Below are 22,586 nucleotides of genomic sequence, written 5' to 3'. Positions count from 1 at the left end.
GCATGCCAGGGGATATGCAGAGTAATAATAAAAGCCCCTGTGTATTAGATGCCTACTCTGATGGTCCCAGGGCTAGAGCTTTACAGGTAACACAGCTCATATTTAGCATTTACTGTGTGCCATATTTAGCACCTACTGTGTGCCAAATTTTTAATAACTCATGGTTCTTCTGTTCTGAGCCCCTACTGTGTACCTGATGCTACCCTAAGCCCATTACTGATCAATAGTATGTCTCATTTATTGAGCACCTACTGTAGGTTGGTCTTTTAACAGCCCTCTGATGATAAATGTAGACGTTGCCATTTAGGCAGTGCCTACTGCATGCCAGGCCCTGTGCTAAGGCCTTTACGGAAAAAGAAAAACAGTTCCCACGTATTAGTACCTACTATGTGCTAGGTACTGTATGAAGGGCCTTGTAGAACATTCATAGTTCTCATCTCTTAGGCACCTATTACGTGTCAGGCCCTATTACTACTGGATAACAGTAATAATCTCCACAATTTAAGCACCTACTATGTGTCAAGCACTGTGTTGATGGCCCTATATAAAAATGGTATAGTTCTTATTTACTGAAGACCTACTCTTTACACACACAGAGCCAAGAACCTTGCAGAGCTCTTCACGTGTGTGACAAAAACTGCCCAAAACCATGCTAGGCCTTTCCAGACTGACAGTAGCTTCCATCTGACCACCTACTATGTGCCCAGCACCAGGCCATTTATCGAACACATATGGATGCCCGCCATTGGGCCAAGGGTTTTGCAGAGTGATCATCGTAGCTCCCATGTTTCGAGGACCTACTGTGTGCCTGGGACCAGGTTGAGCCTGTAACAAACTATTAATAGTCTCCATTCATGGAGTGCCAACTCTGGGCCCAGCACCTTGTCAATCCATATTTAGACGGAAAATAGCTGCTGCATTTATGGAGCACCTACTGTGTGCCAGGCAGCTTGTTAAGGGCTTTGATAAATAACAGAGATACTTCTCATGCATTAAGCACCAACTATGTGTGTTCAGGGCTTTATGGAATATCAGTAATAGTCTCCATGTGCTGAGCACCCACTAGGGGCCAGGCCCTGTGTTAAAACCATTACTAATAATAAACCTCACATTCTAAGCATCTTCTGCACGCCCAGCAGCCTAGGCCTTTTACAGACTCAAAATGTGGCCCACTGATTGTGCCTCATTTAATTCTCACAACCCCTTAGGCGGCCAGAAGTAGCCCCCCCTCCACTCCCACCCTACGTTCCCGGGAAATGGGTTTCAAAGCCCACCGGGCTGCCTGGTATTATTGTTGGTTGTATACCCACTGGGTGCCAGACCCTATTTTACAGGTGAGGAAACTGAGGCCCAGGAAAGGCAAGTGGCCTGCCCTTAGGGTGTGTGGTAAGAGCCAGGACTTGAAAACAGGCTCAGCAGCTGTCCACAGGCTGTTTTGGTTGCAGCTGGGAATTCAGAACTCAGCCAGTGTGTTTATCAGCTCAGGCCAGTTAAGGATGCCTGGAGTCACATCCCCTCAAATGCCCATGACTCTAGAGTCTGCCTCCCCTCCTAGGCAGCTCAGAGAGGTCACTGGCCTTGCTTGAGGTCAAGGTACATAGAACCTTCATCAGCCCCAACTATTCATCATGTGTGTTTATAGACCACTTACTCTGTGCACACCCCCTGCCAAGATCTGGGACACAGAGATGAATCAGAGGCCTCTGTCCTCAAAGCCATCAATCAGGCCACCTGAGACCCCAGAGGCCACTCAAATGACTTACTGCAGCCAGAATGACTCTCTGGACTCACTTAAAGAGAAACACTGGAGTTCCTTCCTCCAGAGCTAGACCTTTGGGGGCCCCTTCCCCCATTTCTTGACCAGCCACTCCAACTGAAAGTGCCCAGGGGAGCAGGGAGTCAGGCAGGAGCAGAAAAAACAACTGAGAAATGTGCCGGAAGGAATGGATTCGCTGAGAAAGAGGGAGGAAAAACAAAACCAAAACCGTAACGAAAGCAGAAACAACCATGATGGTGGTGATGATGAGAAAAACCATAATAAAAGAAAGAAAGACGCCTTCCAGAAAACTCCCAGTCTGGTTACCTACCTTCCACTCTTCAACTGCTAACTTAAAAGACTTTCTTACGAGGGAGGGAATGGCGGAGTGCTGACCTACAAGGCCAGACCGAGCTCTGGGTGGGTCTCCGGCCGCAAGTGGGGCGTGCAGCCCTGCTCTGGCCCCAGTGTGGGCACGCTGCACTTCCAGGCTGGTGCCGACGAGGCGGGAAGGTGGGACGGTGTCTGGGGAGACCCACGGCTGAGTGGTCTGGCCTCCACCTACCCTTGAATTCAGCCTAAGAAGCCCGCACTCCCCGCGGGGGGGGGGGGGGGGCATACGCCTGGCCCTGCGTCTTGGCTGCCAGTTCTCTTGCGCCCCAACCGTCTTGGGGTACAAAGTGGGGAGCCCCTTCTCCCCCACTCCCTGCCCTGGGCCGCCCCGGAGGTTTGCGTGGATGGGCCAAACCGCTTTCTTGACGACCTTGGCGGCCGCCTCCTTCACAATCCGGCCCAACCTGCGTGACTTCTTGGGAGGGGGCGGAGTGGCGTGGACGCGCACATTGGGGAGGGGCATGGTTCCGGGTTTCCGGTTCCTTGACAGGCGTGCCTCTCAGCAGCGGCAGCGAGGTGAAGAGTTTAGGGGGCTGAATTTGGGCTCTGGACTGTCTGCACAGCCCAGCACACTGGGCACAGGCTAGCGGGTGCACGCAGGGTGGGCCGTTTTTGTGAACTCGCTGGAGACCAGCGTGTACTCACCTTCGCGGCACCTGTGCCGGTCTCTCACGTGGCTGCCCAAGCCACAGGACACCCTCACTGATCGCCTCACGCACAAACACGCCTGTGAGTTGCGGAGCGCTCGGCTGGGCCCCAGAAGGGCGGGGAGGAGGGTAGGGGGCGGAGGAGGGGCGGGGTGCTGTCTCCGAGGAGGCCCCTGATTCCAGCGGCTCAGACTCTCTGGCCGGAGTTGCCGTCTCTCGACTGACCCGTGACCCCCTGTGCGCACACGCCTAGGGGGTGCCTGAAGGTTTGAACACCAAGGCGGCTTCCGGAACAAAGGCTTGGGGTAGCTACCCCGTGACTGACTGGACAGGGGGAGGAGAAGGAGGGGGCCACGGCGGGGGCCACCTGGGCCAGACTGCGCAGAGAGGAGGGAGCAGAGGGAGGAGGGGGAGGCAGAGAATCGACAGGAGGAGGGGCCAGCCTCGGCCCTGAGCTCTGCAGGTGGGGAGGGGTTGCGGAGTGTGGCAGGGTCCACGGTGTGGCCCAGAGCCAGCTGCAGTGTTCTCTCCAAAAGGTGACTTTTTGTGACAGGGAGGCCGGGCGGGCACAGCAAAGAACTCCAGGAATTCGAGAACCCTATGTTTTGGATAGCCTTGCACTCCCCCCAGGACCAGGCATCAGTTCTGACTGCCCCCACCCCGGCCCCCGCCAATGGGGACCCCTGTTTGGGGGCCAAGAAGGGCTATTTGGGGAGGTGGGGTCTTCTCTGCATCCTCTGCTCTCTGGCAAGGATGGGGTGCACGCTGCGACTGTCTCATGGACCCCTCTAAACGCCTGTGAAATGGGTGCAATGTGGCCATTATTCCACAAGCCCCAAACCCAGGAGAGGCAGGGGAGAGAGAAGGTGCCATCAGTCAAACCGGCCATGGCTGTCCCCAGGGGAGATGGAGAAACTGAGGCCTGCGGGGTCCACGGGCGAGCCCCTCACTGCAGCGGCGGGGGAACTGGGGCTCAGCGAGGATTCTCATGTGCCCGAGGCGGAGGAGCGAGGTGGGATGGGCCAAGGCGCCTCCCACCCTCGCGCAGGCCCCGCCCGGGTCAGTGCACAGGTGCCGGCCAGGTCCCCCCCGCAGGTCAGGGCAGGGTCCAAGAGACACCTACTGGACTGCAGCGTGCGCTGCCGCACCACCGAGGTGAAGGCGCCCAGGCCCTGTGGAGAGCGCGCCGCCAGGCGAAAGGCGTACTCTGTGTTGGGTTTCAGGTCATCCACCACGAAGGCCGTGGCCGGGTCGAAGGTCCTCGCGACCTGGGGGAGGGGCGAGGAGAGAGACCCGGATGGGGAGAGAGACAGACAGACAGACATCAGGGAGAGAGACAGACACAGACCGAGAGTGATGGAGATGGAGAAAAGAGAGGTGGAAAATGTAGCAAGGGACGGGGCAAAGAGGAGGAGGAAGAGAGATATTCAGGCACCGAGTCAGCAAGACAGGAGAGCCGCCCAGAGCAGGTGCTTGGGGAGGGGAGAGGGGGCGAGTGCCATCCCCTCCCCCACGCCACCCACGCACCTCTCTGCCATGGTCGCCTTCCCGGTAGAGGAGCTCGTATTTGATGATGCTCTCCTGCCGCGGGGGGCTCCAGGAGAGCCCGATGCTCGTCTCTGACTTGGCCTCAGCCCGGAAGTTCATGGGCTGGCCGGGCACTGCGGGTGAGAGGCGAGAGAGCTGGTATCATCGAGGAGAGGCTGGGGAGGGAGTCCACCAGCATAGGGTACCCAACCTTCGAGGTTCCCATTCTCCCCCAAAAGAGCTCCCTAAAGCTTAGTACTGCCCTAACAAGAAGGGATGTGAGGTTCTGGATGCTCCCGGAATGTTCTCCACTGTCCTCATTTCTCTTCTTTTCCAGGGACAGCCCCCTGTGGCCTGTTGTCAGCCGCCCACCCCAACTCCCCCATCCTGTCTGCTGCCAATGGGAAAACATTTTTAAAAAATCCCCTTTTCAACACACCCCAGCATCCACCCTCTCCCCTCAATTCAACAGAAAATTGGTGGGGCCCATAACTGAAAATATAGATCCACCCTGTGTCTGCTCTGTGGCTGCAGAATTCCAAACCTCCTGTCCCTTCGCTTGAGCAGTGGCCTGACTCTTCCTGGACTCGAGGTTCCCGAGCCCAGAAACCCATCAAGAGCTGGGGCCCATGCACCTACATGTTGCACACCCCTACCCCCCGTCCCTCGCCCGCACTGTGAGAGACCTGCCTTCAGGACTTTGAGTTAACATACTTTGTTATTTCAGTGATCCAGTGGGCAGGGATCGCTCTAGTGAGAGCAGCAAACCGAGGTTCTCAAACTCAGAGATGGATGAGGGAGGGGCGTAACAAAGGAGAGGGAGGCCAGCGGAGGCCACACCCCTTTTCTCAGATGCATCCCTACCAACTGTAGCCCTGTGTGTGGGCTTGCCAGATCGGCTTTTCCAAGGGTAGCCAGAAACCTGGGTTTTCAAGGACACCCTCCTGCACTGCGACACCAGCGTGAAAATACTTGAAAAAGGCCAAATAAACTCGTGGTGGCTTCCAGGTAAGATGGCCTCCTCTGTGTGCTCAGAGGCACATCACCGTATGGCCGCCTCCTACTGCCTTGTGAGGCATGGGTCCCACATCCTTCCGTCCTCCCATCCCCCAGAAATCGTGCATCACGCAGGCAACTCACCTCCCTGCTGAGTCTTGACCTGGATGGGGTCCGAGAGGGGCCCGTCGCCCACGGAGGTGAAGGCCAGCACGCGCACCGTGTATGTTTCGTCCTCCAGAAGGCTGCCCACGGTGGTCAGCAGGCTGTCGTCCACGTTGTGCTTCTGCCAGTTGCCCACGGGGTGCTCCGGCTCCATGGTGTAATAGATCCGGTAGCCCCGGATCAGGCCATTGGGTTCCACCGGCTCCTCCCACTGGATGATCATGGTGGTGGCACTAAGCATGCGGGCCTGCACGTTCCTCGGAGCGCTGGCGGGGGCCTGCTCGCCGGTGCGGGTGACCACCGACTCGCTGGGCGGACCCTGGCCGATAGAGTTGACGGCCGACACCCAGATCTCATACTCCGAGTTGGGGCTCAGACCACCAATGCTGTAACGCGTGGTGGTGATGTCCTCTTTGATCTGGTACGGCCCATCCTGGCTCTTGGATTTATATTCGATGACGTAGTAGGACACGGGGTCTGGGTTGCCTGAGTCCCATGTGATGGTGATGCTGGTGGCTGTGTTCTCTGTCACCACGGGAGTCCCAGGGGCTTTGGGGAGAGCTGTGGGCGGGAGGCAAGGTCACATGTCAGGCATACTGGCTGTGAACCTACACAGCTCAAGGCTGTGTAACTTTTAGTCACATGACTGCCCTCTCAGAGCCATCATTTCTTTGGTGGTAATCCCTGTCTTAATGACCCCCAGCCTACCATCTATAGCAGGTATTGGCAAGGCATATGGCTTATGTATTGCTGGTGGCTGCTTCTGTGCTAAGAATTTCTCAGCTCTGTCATGGTAGCCCAAAAGCTGCCACAAGCCAGCTGTGAGCAAATGGGCAGGTGTCAATAAAACTTTATTTATAAAAACAAGTGGAGGGCCAGATTCAGTCCATGGACTGTAGTCTGCTGGCCCCTGTTCCAAAGCTAGAAAAATATCTGGGGGCACCTTCCTCTGAGTTTCACCACAAACTTGAGACATCAAGAGTCAGTAATCCCTCCCTACTCCCCAATGCTCCATCTCTCTGAGTTTTGCACAGGCTATTTCCTTTTCTTAGATATGTTCTCCATCTGTTTTGGCTCATTCCTGTTCAACTTTTAGTCTTCCCCTGATTTAGCTTTCCTGGGAAATGGCACCTTTATTCTGGTGGTCTGAGTGGTGCTCCATGGCCCCTATCACTGCCCTAATCAGCATGCATCATAACTGCCAGGCTACATGGTATCACCCACTTTGGACTGTGAGCTGAGTAGAACAAGACTGGGTCTCATTCCATGGGGCCAGGCCCACAATAATTTGTCATCAGTAAATATTTGTTGAATGTCCTATTCACAGCCAGGAGTGCCTGAAGCCAGAAAAGTAACTCAGAAGTTTTTCCACCATTATGCCCCACCTACGCCTGAGGTACAGGGATGACTTGCCTCTCCCACGGCCCCTGCTTACATTTCACTGTGATCTGGGCCACGGCCTCGATGACGCCCAGGCTGGACATGGCCACGCACGTGTAGTTGGCAGAGTCCTTCACGTCTGTGAGTTCCAGCACGTTCCGGCCCACGGGCATGTCATCCTCGGGCGTCAGGTCCTCAGCCCCCTGCATCCACTTGACGTATGGCATGGGTGAGCCCACGGCCACGCAGGTGATGTTCACGTTGCCACCTGGCATGATCTCGTGGCTCATGGGCAAGATGGAGAACCGTGGTGCCACGCGGCGGACTGGGGGAGTGGGGTGGGTGGGAGATGCGGGGGGAGGGGGGTGGTGGTGGAAGGGAGATGCATGGGGTTGTGGGGGGGATGGGTAGACGGAATGCAGAGGAGAAAAGAAAGAAAAGCAGGAGGAAAGAAAGAAAGGAAGAAGGAAAGAAAGAAAAAAGGAAAAAAAAAAGTGGAAAACAATTTAAATATAAACAGGGCTGTTTCTTTCCCCCCAGTCAAAATTTTTTTTCTTCCAAATGAAAGAAAATAACAACAAAAAAAGAAATTAAAAAAACAAATTCCAACACAAATAAACCAAAACTTCAAAGGAAGGTAATTTCACAAACAATATATAGAGAGAGGTATCGATATATAATAAAAGAGACATGAAGCATTATTCCATAGCAACAGGGTTTCAGAGACCAAGTGGCTGGTCCACAGCACAGTTAGAACACAAAAATTTATCAGTGGTTTCTCATCTTTGCTGACAGACGTGGCTTCAGGGAGCAGACCCTCTGCCGGCTCAGAGGAACTTCAGAAGACTGGGGCTGTGGGGGCCGGTGAGGGGGGATGCTCTGGGAAGGTCAGATGGGAGGGGCGAGGGCACAGGAGGTCATGGGAAGAGTTGGGGCAGCAGGCAGAGGGGGCCAGGATGTGGGGCCCTCCCATCCCCACTCGCCCTGGTGACCCGGGGTCCCCGCCCACTTCCCCAGGGGGGGCCCTCCAGGAAAAGATGAGAAACTCTAATGAAATTTTTGTGGTTTTGGGGTATAGAAACCCTTCTAAAAGCTTCTGTCGAATCTGACAAGTTTCCATTGATAGATGCAGCTCTCAGAATCACAAACAGCATGCAAAATAGGTTGGTTGGTTGAGAGAGGTTTAAAGAGAAAGAGACAGAGAGAGAGAGAGAGAGAGGAAGAGGCAGAAAGTGGGAGAGAGAGAAGGGTAATGCGAAGAGGCCTGGATCTCAGGGGCCTTTAGTGCACAGTCATGGGGGGAATCAGAGAGAAGAGAGAAAGAGAAAACAGGACAGACAGGGAGGGATAGACAGAGAAAGGAGGGGGAAGGGGCCCACTTCAATGCTGCATATTAATTCTAGCGGATGTGACCCAATGTGACACGTCACATTGTCACATCACAGCCCTGGCAGAATAATAAGTAGGATATTAATAATAATCAGAATCATAAACGAGGGAATGAACTTGAACGCTGAGAAACAGGGACATGTCCTGTGCATTTCTTAGCGGGAAAGCGAATGCAGCCTTCTGTCCCAATCTCGCAGACCATGAAGGCGGCAGGATGCATTTCGGGGGGCTCCATTTTCGGAAGTTGGATGGGTTTCTGGGTTAGGTGTGTGGGGGGGGAAGAGGTGGGCACGAATGGGTGTCTAAACTGCCAAAGGGCACAACTGCCCCATGGGAAATGTTGCCCTGTGGGGGAAAGGACTTGGGTCAACTGGTAAACCCTTCTAGCTGGATCAAAGTTATCCCTGGCTTCAGGACACCACATGGACATGCCCCCAGCTTTGGGCAGGTCAACGAATCTTGTCTCAAACTGTAGGGATGACCACCTGGAGGCTCAGCAAGGCTAAACAGGACCACAAAGTAACTTTCACATGAAACGGGCTCGTGGTGGAGGGGTCTGGCCTGTCCTACAGAGGAGGGGCTCCAGGGGCAAAGGGAGGCAGCCCTGTTTCCTCTCTCTTGGCATGGGTTCCGAGCTGAAAAATCTCAAGCCTTGTTCCCTGAATTCCAACAGGAGGTGAAGAAGAAGGGGAGCTCTGCAGGGGCGGGAGGGAGGACCAAGAAAGCTGGCAACCCTTCAGAAAAAGAAGCCCCACGAAAAGTCCAGAGTCACGTTGGAGACAGGATGGAGGAGCTGGAAGGTGTCAGCAGAGGAGCGGAATGGGGGGAGGGGCAGGGAGGGGAGACAGAGGGGGCCATGCAGACAGACTGGGGAATGAGGGGCGGCGGGGTAGGGCGCTGAGATGGGGGGCAGCTTTCTGGCAGGGCTGGGAGGAGGGCGGGGGGAGTTGGGAGGAGAATGGGGAGTCCGGCCAGCCAGCGGACGCAGTCCAGGCCAGCCGCCGGCATCCACAGCGAGGCACGAGTGGGATGCCCAAACGCTGCGTTGTCATGGAAACAGAACACGATGGGGGATGAGCGTGGGGGAGCTAATTAATCAAGGACAGAAAACGGCACTGACGTCCAAAACAAAACCAGGAGAAACAAATGAAAAACCAAAGTGGGGTGGGGGGATAATTCAAAACACCAAACCAAAAAACCCTCTAAAACAAAATACCCAAAAAGCAAGAAGAAAAAAAAAAAAACATGGAATGGGTGTGGGGCTGAAAATCGGGGTCTGAAAGGAGGAGGGCTGTGGCTTCCCTGGGGAGGTACCCCCCAACCCTGGCAGAACACAGCATCTGGCCTCCCCACCCAGCACCCAAGGGCCCTGGTAGAGGCTCGAGGTAGCCTCAGAGGTGAGAGTCTCATAGGCAAAAGAACCTTCGGAGCAAAACAACCTAGCCACAGGGAGCCCCACTTCTCAGTGACACTCTCCCTGCTGCTTGTTTAGAGCTGAACAGAGACCACATCAGTCTAATCACACAGTTCAAGGTGCTCCCCTCAAGACCTCAGGAAAACCTGCCCAGGCTGGGGGGGGGTGCTGATGAGGTTGCATAGCCCTCTGGCCTTGGGAAGGGCCCCTCATCCTCTGGGAGCCTCGGTTTCCTCCTCTGTGAAATGGAGGCCATCAGTGATATGCTGAGGTCATTAAGCCGACTGGGGCAGTGCCCAGCACCTTAGTAAGTGCTCAGCCTGGGCATGGGGCCAGTGAAGTTCCCTCTGGTCTTCCAGGGTGCTGGAAAGATCAATGAGATGTTTAACATTAAGGAGGTTTCAGGATGAATCAGAGTTGTTTTTTGTTTTTTAAAGAAAGCAATAGGAAGAATCTCTATTGAATCCCTCCCAACTGAGAGGCCAATGACCTTGTACCCATTTTGTGGATGAGGCAGTGGAGGCCCAGAGAGGAACTAGGGCTAGCTGGAAGACACAAAGAAAGGAAGCGGTAGGGCCAGAGCTCAAAGCCTGGTATGCCTGACCCCTACCTCCCAGATAAAGTGAGCCTTCTCTTACCATGGTAATTAGCAAGAATTATATAGCCACGTGTCCCTTCTTGGTTCTTTCACACTTGTGTCCTTACCCTCTGGGGATACCAAAGAGGGCAAAAGTACCTCACCTATATACATCTGTCAACTAAATAATCACCAGTTGAATAATATCCAGCAGCCATCATAATAAATGTCCAGAAGCCATGAGTAAAAGGTTTATACCGAAAGGGATTACTGGAACATTAAAAGGAGTGAAAGCTAGCTTTAGGATTTAAAGATTAAATAGGAGCCAGATTTATCCCTGTGTAAAACTCAACATCACACCCCAAAGACCCTGCTCATATCTGATCTCATCTTAAAATACCTTCCTTTAGGACTGTCATAATTTGGAAGGTACCTCTAACACTTTTCAGAAGTAGACACAAGGCAAACATCTTGAACATGTAAAAAGACTTGCCATACAGGGTTGTTAATTATAAGTCAGTTAAGTGTGGGAGGGCATTTATCAACAAATGTAATTTTGGTGCTCACAAATCCCCAGCATGGCCGGCAGCCATCAATTAAATGGATCTGCCAATATGCTGTAAAGGCTGACACCTAAGACACTTTGCCCACTTGCTTTCTCGCCTACCCCGTTGGTTTCTAAGGGTGTGCTGCAAGAAGAGGGCTGGTTTGCCATGACTTAGGGGAGGACTGTGCCCATGAGCTCCAGGTGGCTTAAACCTCCCCCTGTGGGGGGTCCTCACAAGGCCTCTGGGTATCCTCCCAGTTGGCAAGGGCGGGTGGCTGACGCTGTGTTCTGCCCAGTTTGGTGCTGACTCCCACCCACATCATTTTTCCACCCCTGGCTGCAAGCTTGAGGTGCAGGTTAGAGAGTAAGGTGGGCGCGGAACCCACGGGACGGAGTGGCCCCGCGGGACCCCCGCCCCCAATTACCGACCTGAGTGGAGGGTCCAGGCAGGTTATAAGGGGACCACACCAGCCTTGGTCCTCAGCACGCTCCAGCTGGTTCTTGTTTCCAGCTCTTCTCGTCACCGAGTAGCCGGGGGGGTCCCAGTGGGGGGGACCCGTGTGGGTGCGGGGATCAGGAGGGTGGGCGGTGGTGGGGGGGGTGGCGGGTTGGGGGGATGGGTCGCTTCAAACCCCGATTCACATGGAAAAACAACTCAAAAACCATCAAAGCAACCGGGAGACGACCCCTCCCCCAGGCAGGAAGAGGCAGAAACTCAAAAACCAAAAAAAGTGGGGGGGGGCGGGAGGCGGGGTTCAGGGGAGAAGGGGATGGGAAGGGTGAGGGGGGGAAACTCAAAAGTGAGGTGATCTGATTGAAGCACTAGGTAGGGAACTCAACAGTGTCAGACATCTCAACGAGTCAGCAAGCCGCAGCTCCGAAGGGGTGGGGTGGGGGCAGGGGGCTCTGCTGGGCATTTTGGGGTGGGAGAAGCTGCTGGGTGCTCCTCCGGACTCCAAAATGAGGACGGGGAAGGGCGGGGAAGGTGCCAAGAAGTTCTGCAGCTCCATGGGGTTTACTCAGGCTTAGATTACACCTGTCAGGGGAGGGGGAGGGGCATCCAAGGCCTAACTCCAAAGCCCCTCTACTGAACCCCAGCCCGTGGCCCAGGGAGGGTAGGTACCACTCCATGGCCTGCCCTGTGATCTTTCTCTCCCTCCCGTGCCATCCTGCCTCCCCTCTCCCACTGCCAGCTCCCTCTGCTGCTCCAACAGTGCAAGGCCTGGAGGGACCTGGCTGGACTCCCGGCCCACAGGCTGACCAGCGGCCTTTTGAGCTGGACATTGTACTGCCCTACAGATACTTTTTTATTGGGTTTTTTTTTTTTTTTTGGTACTCTCTGTCTCCCAATTTTTTTTTCCAGTTCTAGCAAAAAGGGGCACAGTGTCTTGCCAATTGACTGACTCCCCTTGCCCCCTTGCTGCGGCCGCCGGAGACACAGGGCTCTCTGAATGACGAGGTGTAATCTAATGTACCCCCTCACCCCCAAAAACAGAGGAAACAGCAATGCAAAGGGTGTGAGGCAGGCAGCAGGCGAGACGTGTCTAGAGCTCAGTGTTCCTGCGGAACGGCCCCGCCCCCACCCCCATCCACCATGCCCGAACAGAGAAGAAGCCTGCCTCCCCACCCCTGGAGCCCCTCTCCCCTCGGGGTGACGGTGGGATGAGGAGAAGGGCTGGGTTCTGATCTGCCACTGACTACCACCAAGGTCATGTCAGGGACTTTGGGGGGTGGAGGATGAGGTGGGCATGGCCAGGTGTGACCAGCAGAACTGGGGGAGCTTGCCAACATTCCCCAGTGGTAGTCTTTGTGGAGATACAGGAGGTCATGGGGAGGGGTGATTCCAGGCCCAATATCTATCTACTCCTGTCTGGGGGCTGCCAGGGGGGAAAGGGGAACACCTGGAGATCATACCTACCAATTATATGGCTTGGGTGCCGGAGATTTAATTTTAGAAACAATTTGCCCCACAAAATGCCGTGCTGTGAATTGATCTGAAGGGGCCTGGGGATGGGCTGCAGATAAAGGGTTCTGAAGAACACCTGGAAACTGGGGCAATCTAGAGCTCCCTCTGGCATCAGATACTGAGTCCCCATCTCTTAGTTCAGTGTTTGAGAACCAGCATCAAATTATCCCCATCAGGCTCCTTCTAAAATCCTGACAACATCCTAAGTCCCTTGCAGGTGGAAGGTTCTCTCCCGTGTCTCCAGCTCTAGCATCTTCCCGTGGCATCAGGTGGGTGGCACACCGTTTCACTGGGTCCTGTGCACCAGGGCTCAATTATGCTATGTTACTAGACCAAACGGTAAAGACACCATCTTCAGCCACTCATTCACACCTTAAAGGCTGATGATTTTAAAGAAAATCAACAGCCAGGGAGAATGTAATTCTGAGCTACATTTTCCTTAGGGAGGTTCTGTGATTACAGCTGCCAGCTGCATTTTAAAAAATGGACCTGGCTTTGACTTTGGGTCCTTTGAATCTCAGCAACTGACTTCAGGAGAAGGGTAAATCTGAATACTCCACCCCCTGGATCACCCAGGGTCAGTAGAAGCTGGAGACTGTGAACTGAAGGAAGAGCTAGGTTGAAGGTGGGGATTCCTTGCAACTAATTCCCAGGACTGGTTGCTTTGGCAACAGTGTAAATGCTTATAGCTCTCAGGGCAGAACATGCTAGGTGGCTCTTCTCTTCTGCTGAGCTGGTATGTATCTGCAAGGGTAGCCTAACACCCAAACTGGGTCACTGGCACTCCCTCCATTTCTTTTTGTTTTGCCCCCTTCTGACACTCTGGCTACAGAACTTCCTGTGGGAGTGACAGGGAGTAAGAGGAAAGACGTGGATCTGGGGAGACCATTGATCTCATGGGATTGAGGTTGCAGCCAGAAAAAAATGAGACCATGGGCTGAGTTCCGAAAAGCATTAGCAAAACTTGAGCTCTGAGCAAATGAATTAATTTTTGCCCTCCAATTCTTCCCAAAGCAGTTTCCCATAAGCCATCTTATTCAAAAGGCATATCTGTGAAATAAATGATGGGGAAACTGAGGCTCCCAAAGGGAAATGACTTGCTCAGACCATTTATTTGAACTCTATTTTCCTATTTTTACAACAATCTCCCTTGTGATTTCTTACATGCCACACACGACACAGGGCACCGGATAGACGAATATTAATTTTCTCATGGACTCCTCCCAACTTTCCTGTGAGCTTGGCATACTGATGCTTCTTCCTATTGTTCAGATGAGGAAATAGGGACTCCAAGCAACCAAGTGACCAGCCCAAGGTCATACAGCCAAGAAGGGGCAGAGGCAGGACTTAAATCTGGGTCTCCTCAAGTCGAAAATCTGTGCTCTCACCACTAGTCTATACTGCCCCCAAAGTCCAGGTGGTCTTCAGAGACCCTCAGCCACCTCTCAGTTTCAATTCACTGGGACCCAACTTTCATAAAGGAGCTGAGAGACCTCTTTCCTACATCTTTTGGAGAGTTCTGCCTGGCAGCTCTTACTCTGGATTCAAAAGGAGACAGGAAAAATAAATCCCCTATTATTGCATCTAAAATCTTTTTGCCAACTCGGCCCTGAACTTAATCATTGGGAGTTTAGAGAAGGCAGGTGAGGGGCAAGTGAGAGGAAAAGGTTACCCCAAACAGGCTAGTCTCAGCTCTCAAATGTCATCTATGTTGGGTAGTCAGCTGGCCAGTGGCTATAAATCTAAATAGATATTTTATAGGGGGCAGGTTTTCTATGTGGGGTTAGAATGGGGCACTCAAAGGCTTGCCTTTCCTCAGGGAGGGAAGAGGAGATGCGAGCGAGTGTCTCCAAAGGTTTCAAAAGTGAGAGAAACAGACAGACAGAAGGAGAGCTGAGAGAGAGAGAGAGAGAGAGAGGCAGAGGGAGAGCTGGGGAGGCAGACAGAGGGAGGGAGGGGCTGTGCCCAAAGTTCCCCAGGGTTTTCTCCAGAATTCCACAGTTCTGATGCGTAGGTACTCAGAAAGTGACCATGCTGCATTGCTGGACAAAAGATGCCTGTGACTAGGCTGGGAGTCTGGGAGGTGGTGGGGGAAGCAGCCAGCATCACCTGTGAGGCGGAGGCATAGCACTAGGGCAGAACGACTGGCCACGTAGTTGGCCAAAGTCTGTCCTGCTGCATTTTCCGATGGGTGGATGCATATCGGTACCCAGTCAGGACACAGCAAGTCATCACAGCAGCTATCATTCTGAGCACTGACTATGTGCCAAGCATACATCATTTTGGGAGGATGGTCCATTTATAGGTGGCCACTTCTCATATTTAGACATGTTGCTCTACTGAACAAGAACTCAACATGCCAGCTGTCCATTCGGCTGTGCTTCCAATGCCTGTTTCTGGGTTGTCTGGGAAGGTGGGAGGTGGTCTCATGCTGAGGCAGAAGGAAGGGAATGTGCCTGCTTAAGCTCCCTTCAAACATGGCCGTCCTGAAGAACAGAGGCATCAGCTCTGGGTAAGAGAGGCAGCTGGCCAGTCAGGTCAGACAAACTGGGCTTCTCGCCTCACACACCTCACCCAAGCTCTGACCTCCCACCATCTGTCTAAGCCACCTCCTTTGTGCTCTTGAGCCCGGGTGGTCACTTTCTGCCCCAGCATCCCAGCTGTGGGACCCCGTCCGCCCTCCTGGATGGTAGTTGGGACAGGAACACTGGCTTTTAAATCACAATGCGTTTGGAGAACAACCACACAACAGCTCAGCCCAAGAAATCGAAACCCAAGAGCACGGAAACACAAGACAGACCCAAAGACCAAACGCTTTGATGGGGGAAGGAGCAGGGTAAAGGGGCTGGGAGGGGGAAAAAAAAACGAACTGATCGGTTTTTTCCCCCAAAACGAAACCAAAAATTAATAACTAAATAAAAAGAAGAAAGAAAGAAAAAAAAAAAAAAAAAAACGAAGGAAACCAAAGGAGAAAAACGGAACGGAAGACAAGAAACACTCCAACAGAAGGCGTTGGGAATTCACCAAACCGAATCGACAAGAGTGGCATGCAGAGAAATTTTTACATTCTCCCAGCATGCATCAGGCCCAAGTTACCATGACGACGAGGAGTGCAAAAAACTTAGCAACAACATTACCAAAGGATGCATATAGGCGACCACAATGCAAGCATCGCATGTGTGCGGCCGGCCCTAGGCCAGGCTGGGCGCGGCTGAGATTTTCGTGTCTTTCTGGGTTTTTTTTTTCTTGCTCTCTCTTGGCAGTTTTTTGTTTTGTTTTGTTGGCTTTCAGCTCATTATTCACATTCTGTCATTTTTTTTTAAGTTCATTTTTCTATCATTTTCTGTGTGCATGTCTGCGTGTGTCCGTGTTCCTGTCTGTGTGTGTTTCGTGTGTGTGTGTGTGTGTGTGTGTGACTTTCAGAATGTAAAAATGTGGGTAAAGAAAGTAAAAAAGAAAAAAACACACCAACCTTCTCGAAGCTCTGAGGGATGTAAAGGGGGTTTGATGCAGAACACAATGACATGGGGAGAAGAGAAAAAATAGGGGAGATACAGAGAGTAAAAAGAGGACTTCCCAAGGCTAAAAGCTGCAATAGTTTGTTGAATTTTTTCTTTAAACCAAAAAAAAAATTAAAATTAAAAAACAAAAAGAACAGCAACGACCTTTTCGTCTTTCCTTGACATACACGATCTACATTTGCCTTCCACGATTTTTTTTAAATTCAATTTTGGAGCGTCTGAGGCCCAGGCAAAGGATGGGAGGCCGGACCCCCTAAAGAAAGGACCATCCCTCCAGGGGGCGGGGCACTGAGGACACAGAAGGCTGGCCCCCCTCCCTGGGTGCACCCTGCTTAGAGGGCCCGCCCCCACCCTGCCCCACACTGTCCTCCTTGAGCCCTGCCAGACTTACAAACCCCCTTCCCAGGTGTTTGCAGAGAAATAAAGCAGGTTAGACGAAGACCAGTCAACTGGAGTCATGGACGCGCTATAACTCACCAGAGGTGCCATGGCAGCAGACCGGAGGTGTGGCCCCTGCCCACCCGCGCCCTCGGGTCCCCAGCCCCACCCCCCATGCCACCTCCTCCTCAGAGGCGAGCTGCAGAACCCAAGGGCGGCCAAGGTGCTGCTTCAGGGCTGGTGGGGGCTGTGTCTGGTAGGGGGGGAACTGAGGGCCTGAGGGTCTCCCAGTAAGGGAGGAGCTGCATGACCTCCCAGGTGGAGAACAGTTGGAGGCCTGGTGTGTCAAATAGGGGAAGGGAGGTCCAAAGAAGGGTGGCTTGGGATCAAGGATATGGAGCCACCCGGGGGCAGCCCCGGGGGATGAACTGGACCCCATTTCCTGGCAGGTGGAAGCTGTTTCCACCACAGATCTGACCAGAAACAGCCACGGGGACATAGGAGATGGAGGAGGCGGCAAATGAATATTTCCGAAAAGACGGAAGAGAACCAACCCAGAGATGAGATGGGGTCCACAGAGGCATCTAGGAGCAGGGGTAGCACCCCCACTCGGCACCTTCGAGGAGACACCAAGGGGCTACTCCCAGGCCCTCCCTGGGTTGGGGGTGGTGGTGCCGGGGCAAGGACCCCCGCGCTTCCAGGTGTGACCAAGTGGGAAACAGATAAGCCTCAGCCCAAACCCTGGGACACCTGCCTATAGGAATCCTCCTCTGAGGGTGACCAGGAGAGCACTGGGCTCTGGGGACAACTGAGGCTGTGGGGCCGGCAGGGGCAGCCTTGAAGACCCTTCCCCAACTCTCAGACTGAGGGCGCTGGAGGGCGGGGCGGTGAAGCGGGTACGAGGCCACGAGTCTGGAGAAGCGAAGCGAGCACACAGCAAGGGAAGCACCGCACGACACACCACAGAAGCTGACTCGGATGGGCGGGCAGGCGGGCAGGGTGGGGCAGAGGCCTGCAGGCTCCCCCGGCCCTGTAGGCCCACCAGAGACCCCCCCCTTCCGGCCCCAGCCCATCCCCTCCTGTCGCCCCCACCCCAACGTCCTGCAGCTCGTGGGACAGCCGTCACCAGGCACGAGGGTGGGGGAATTGAAGCTGCCCCTATTTTACAGGCAAGGAAACTGAGGTCCAGAGAGGGACACCGCCTCGCCCAAGGTCCCGCAGCCACCACCCGGGGTGGGCCTGCCTGCTGGGGTCTGCAGGGGGCAGGGGAGCCCAGAGGCTGTGAGCCCGAGAAGGAAGGGGGACCGGTGGGGGCGGGGGGCCCTACCTCGCACGTAGAGGTTGGCGGGTGAGGAGTAACGCACGCCGGCGCTGTTGGTGGCCACGCACTCATACTTGCCCTGGTCGGTCTCCTCGCTGCTCTCGATCTGCAGGGCTCCTGTGGGAAAAGGGGACAAGGCCTGGCCCATCAGGGCGGACCCTGGCGTGGGGGAATGGCGGGAGGGCTGTCCCAGAGTCCCGTCCAGCCTGTCTTTTGGTTGGGCTGGGCCAGAGAGGCAGACAGAAATGTTGAGTCACCCTAGAAGCCCCCACTGGGTCAGGGCCTCCCTTGGCTGCCTGCCTTTCCCCACCCCAATTCTGGCCCATCCTGAACACACCACATGCCTGGCCAATCCTCCACCCTCAGCTGGGACTTTGTGAATGACTGCCACGTTGAAGGACAAAGCTGGGGCATGGGGGGACTATGTGCCAACTGAGGTGCATTTAGGAAAGTGCCAAATGATGCTTGCCAGGGGGAGGTGGAGGGCAGGTTGGCCGTCCCAACCCACAGCAACTGCTCCAAAGCCCCTGGCACTGAAGGGGTCACCTCCAGTGATGTACCAAGCCTGGGAGGAAGTTTGGGGGAGAATGGATACATGTATATGTATATGCGTGAGTCCCTTTGCTGTCCACCTGGACCCATCACAACACTGTTAATCTGCTATACTCCAGTACAAAAAAACAAAACAAAAAAAACAAGGTGCCAATTCAGGGAGCTGGTGGTCGCTTTTTCGTTTCAACCAGTGTGTAAGTGAATGCGGTCTGGGTTCTTCAAGTATGTTTGGAATCACAGGCCTCGAAGCCCACGGTGCTTGTAAATGGAGACAGGGTTGTATTTCTTCAAGGGTGCTTAGATTTCAGAACTGGGTTACCCTCTCCATGAGAGCGAAAGCAAAGGATGCTGAGAGTGATATATTGAGCTGGCCAAAAAGTTCGATTGGACTTTTTCCATACAATGTAACAAAAAACCGGAGCGAACTTTTTGGCCAATGCAATACATCAAGTAAGTTTGAAATCAAAGAGCTGGATCCAAGCTTTCTGTACTTGAAACGAATTGAAGAATGAATTTCCCCAGACTTACAGTCATCTACATCAATCAGTCTGAATTCATGGACCTGTTTCAAAACCATGGGTCTAGATTCAGGATCCACAAGTGAATGAATTTTCTAGTGTATTTGCAATCATAGACGGAGACCCAAGTCCACGGTGCTCAGAGGTTAATGGGGAGAATTTTCAAGTGTTTGAAATCGGAAGTCTAAAGGAAAACCTCTAATCTGCACAAATAAAGTTGAGGCTGAAACGCCTCCAGTGTGTTTGAAATCATAAAACAAGATTAAAGAATTTGTTAGTCATGAGTCAATAAAGAATTTGAAGAAGTGGTCAATTTTCTTAAGCAGATTTTTTTAAAGTTTTGTTTTTTTTTTTAAATGTGGACCATTTTTAAAGTCTTTATTGAATTTGTTACAATATTGTTTCTGTTTTAGTTTTTTGGCCATGAGGCATGTGGGATCATAGCTCCCCAACCAGGGATCAGACCCGCACCCCCTGCATTGGAAGGTAAAGTCTTAACCACTGGACCAACAGAGAAGTTCCATCTTAAGCAGATTTAAAATCACAGGCCCAAATAAAGGGGCTTGGTGCCCACAAGTAAATGAAACCAGGGCAGACTACCTCCTTCAATATGTCTAAAGTCACAGGTCCAGATGAAAGACTTCACTTCCCATGAACATGTGAAAAATGAACGAATCTTCTTAACGGTGTTTGAAAGCACAAGGCCATGGACACTACAGTGTTCACAAGTAAACGAAAATGTGGCCAAGATTTCCCTGAAGTTATCTGAAATCACAGGTCTGGGAGAAATCTTCATTTTCGCAAGTAAGTGAAGTCCAGCAAACATCTCTAAGCATGTCTGAAATCATGGGCCTTGATCAAATACTTCATCAACCATGAACCAATAAAAATGAGGCAGAGATTTCCACAGTATGTTTGAAACCAAAAGCCTGGACCCAAGTTTGCATTTTCGTAAGTTAATTAAACTGACTATCTGTAAGTTTGTTAGAATCACAGGCCTGGACCCTGTAACTTGTTGCTTATGAGTAACATGAAGATGAGGGAATACCTTCAATATCAGTATCAACCACAGCTGGTTGTTTTTGGTTTTTTAAACTTTTTATTTTTTTTTTTTTTCTTTTTCTGATCACAGGTTTTGATTAGAGTCCCTGGCACCAGGAATCCAAAAATCCAGTGCATGGTCCCAAATAAACACCCCTTCTCAGCTTTGTTTGTGGTTGTCCCACACGAGTGGGGGGAACCCACAGATGGGGAAGTTCTCTCTAGGGGCTGTGGATTAGGGTTCCGTCCCTACATAACACTTCCTACCAATCTCAAGGCTCCAGGGAAGCAGGCAGGCAGATACCACTATGGAGGCCCAGAGAGGGCATGGAACCTGCTCCAGGTCACACAGCAGCTCATGGCAAAGTCAGGACCAGACTCAGACTCTTCCCTAGGGCTCCCACCCAGGCCTGTTCTAGTCTAACTTTGGGGCAGCTCCGTTGGGGCTGCCTTTGAGACTCTCTGCTCCCTCAGAGAGCTGGACCCCCACACCCGTACCACATCACCCAGATCTAAGCTTCACAGCTGGAAGGCCCTCCTCTGCACACCCATTGTACAGATGTGAAAACCAAGGCTAGAGATGGATGAGGGCTGCATCCAGAGCAGTCATCAGCGCTCTGGGCAGGCATGGGAGGCACTGCACCTTCCGGAGGACATAACACCCTGTGGCCAGGTGACCTGAGGGACCAACACGGCCACACTCAGCCCCCAGCCACAGACGGTGACACAGACACAGAGACTGTATGGACACCGGGCAGGGTGAGGAGGAGACATGTGGAGGGGGGCCTGGGGCAGCCCCCTGTGGAGCCTGGGGGCTGGGCGGGCAGTGAGAGAGACGTGAGTGGGTGGGTGGGTGAGGAAAGAGCCTCTTACCTCGGATCGGAGTGCTTTCTGTAAGGGAAGCAGAGAGAATCAGGTGAATGTCAGAAGGCAGTCCTGGGGGGCCGCGGGGCCCCAGGGAGGTGGGGCCGGGCCACCAGCCAGGCCTGTCCACTCGGCCCCCAGGGCTGGGAGGGGGCTGAGGTAGGCAGCCCTGGGTCTATGGACCCTGCAGGCCCTGTCCAGGAAGACGAGGCAAGGCTCCCAAGAGGAGGATGGGCACTGAAGGCTTGCCAGTCAGGAGGGCTTCCCATTGAAGGCGGGAATCTCTTGGGGAAGGAGGGGTTGAGTCTAGAAGCCCCTGTAGACTGGTCTGGCCTGGCCTGGCACTGTCGGCTGCCTTCCTTCTGGGCCGAGGGCGGAAGGTCCATGACCTCCCCTCCTAGATTCCTTCTCAGGAGGGACAAGGAACAACGGGGCGCGGGGGGGGGGGGGGGGTGGTGGGCAGGTCTTGGGAATCTTGTTAGAGATAGGGTGGAGAGAAGGGTTAGTGCCCCAGGGCTGGACATTAATTAAGCAAAGGGAAGATGTTACAGACAGGCCAAGTAGGAGGGGCAGGGGAGGGTGGTGAAAGGGGATGGAGGGAAGGAGGAGGGCCTTGCAGCATCTCTAATTTCCAAAAGGAAAAGAGGAAAAGGACTGTGTGTCTCTATGGATTCTGGGGGCTGGGACCGCTCAGGAAACCAGACTTGGTAGCCCCTGGTTAGAATTCTGCATCCTCAGTAGTGATATGGGCCCCCCTCTCTCTCTGTGCTGATGACAGCTGATAACCCCCAATGCCACAGCAGAGAAAACACACCCCTCTCCATCTGGCCCCAGTCCATTTTGCAGAGGGGCAAACTGAGGCCCACAAGTTCCAAGAATTGTACTGCCATGAGTCAGAGGCAGGGGCGGGCCTTGAACCCAGCTCTTCGGTCTCCCAGGGTGCCCTTCTAGAACTTTTAGGAGGGTCCTATATTATCTCTTAGAAAATTCCCAATCTAATAGGGCCACTCCCCCTCTTCATACAGAGGGAGGAGGCGAGAGGAGGGGGAAGGGGAATTTGCCAGAGGCTGTACTGTGGAGAGCAAAAATTCGGGTCAGTGGGAATCTAGGTCAGTTCCTGCTTCGGCTGTTTCACTAAGACTGGTGACAGAACCCAGAGAGCGAAGGACAGAACTTCCCAAGATGGCCATAATAGCCCATGGTCACTATATTGAGAGGAAGACCACACACAGAGAGAGGGTATTAAAGGCTGTTTTGCCTTCTGCTCGGAGGAGGATGAGAAGTTACTACTGTGGGTCAGTATCGGTCATTCTCACCTTAGTAAGAATTAGCCCAGCAGTTGGATTCAGGGGCTTCGGGTTGGATGCTTGGAAAAGAGAACAAGATGCACCCAGTAGTAGCCCAGACGGAACATTCCCCCTACATCTAGCCCCTAAATTTCTGTACCTTCATATTTTCCAGCAGCGTCAAGGCCCAGAAAGGGCTGGCAAGGGGGATGGGGGTGGGTATGTTACGTATGAAGCTCCAGTGAGTCCCTTGTGGTCTTGTCCTTTTTTCCTCTTTTCCTTTTAGGCTCTTCTCTCTGCAGCCCCCTGGTGCCCAGATGGGGAGGGCCAGTGGCCAAGGGGTGGGGG

General features: G+C 53.3%; 1 protein-coding gene across 1 annotated transcript in view; it reads right to left on the bottom strand.

Moving 5' to 3' along the window:
* Positions 1–22,586, bottom strand: part of PTPRS (protein tyrosine phosphatase receptor type S) — a 73,802-nt gene that overhangs the window by 27,145 nt on the left and 24,071 nt on the right. Inside the window, exons 6-10 of the mRNA XM_055546782.1 lie at positions 17,984–18,094; positions 6,920–7,189; positions 5,464–6,045; positions 4,324–4,457; positions 3,920–4,064 (exon numbers count right to left, since the gene is read on the bottom strand). Coding sequence (XP_055402757.1) covers positions 3,920–4,064; positions 4,324–4,457; positions 5,464–6,045; positions 6,920–7,189; positions 17,984–18,094 — 1,242 coding nt within the window. The remainder of the gene's footprint in view (positions 1–3,919; positions 4,065–4,323; positions 4,458–5,463; positions 6,046–6,919; positions 7,190–17,983; positions 18,095–22,586) is intronic.

The sequence above is a fragment of the Bubalus kerabau genome, chromosome 1, assembly GCF_029407905.1.
Source record: "Bubalus kerabau isolate K-KA32 ecotype Philippines breed swamp buffalo chromosome 1, PCC_UOA_SB_1v2, whole genome shotgun sequence".
NCBI classification, from domain to species: Eukaryota; Metazoa; Chordata; class Mammalia; order Artiodactyla; family Bovidae; genus Bubalus; species Bubalus kerabau.
This window is presented reverse-complemented; position numbering and strand designations above follow the sequence as displayed.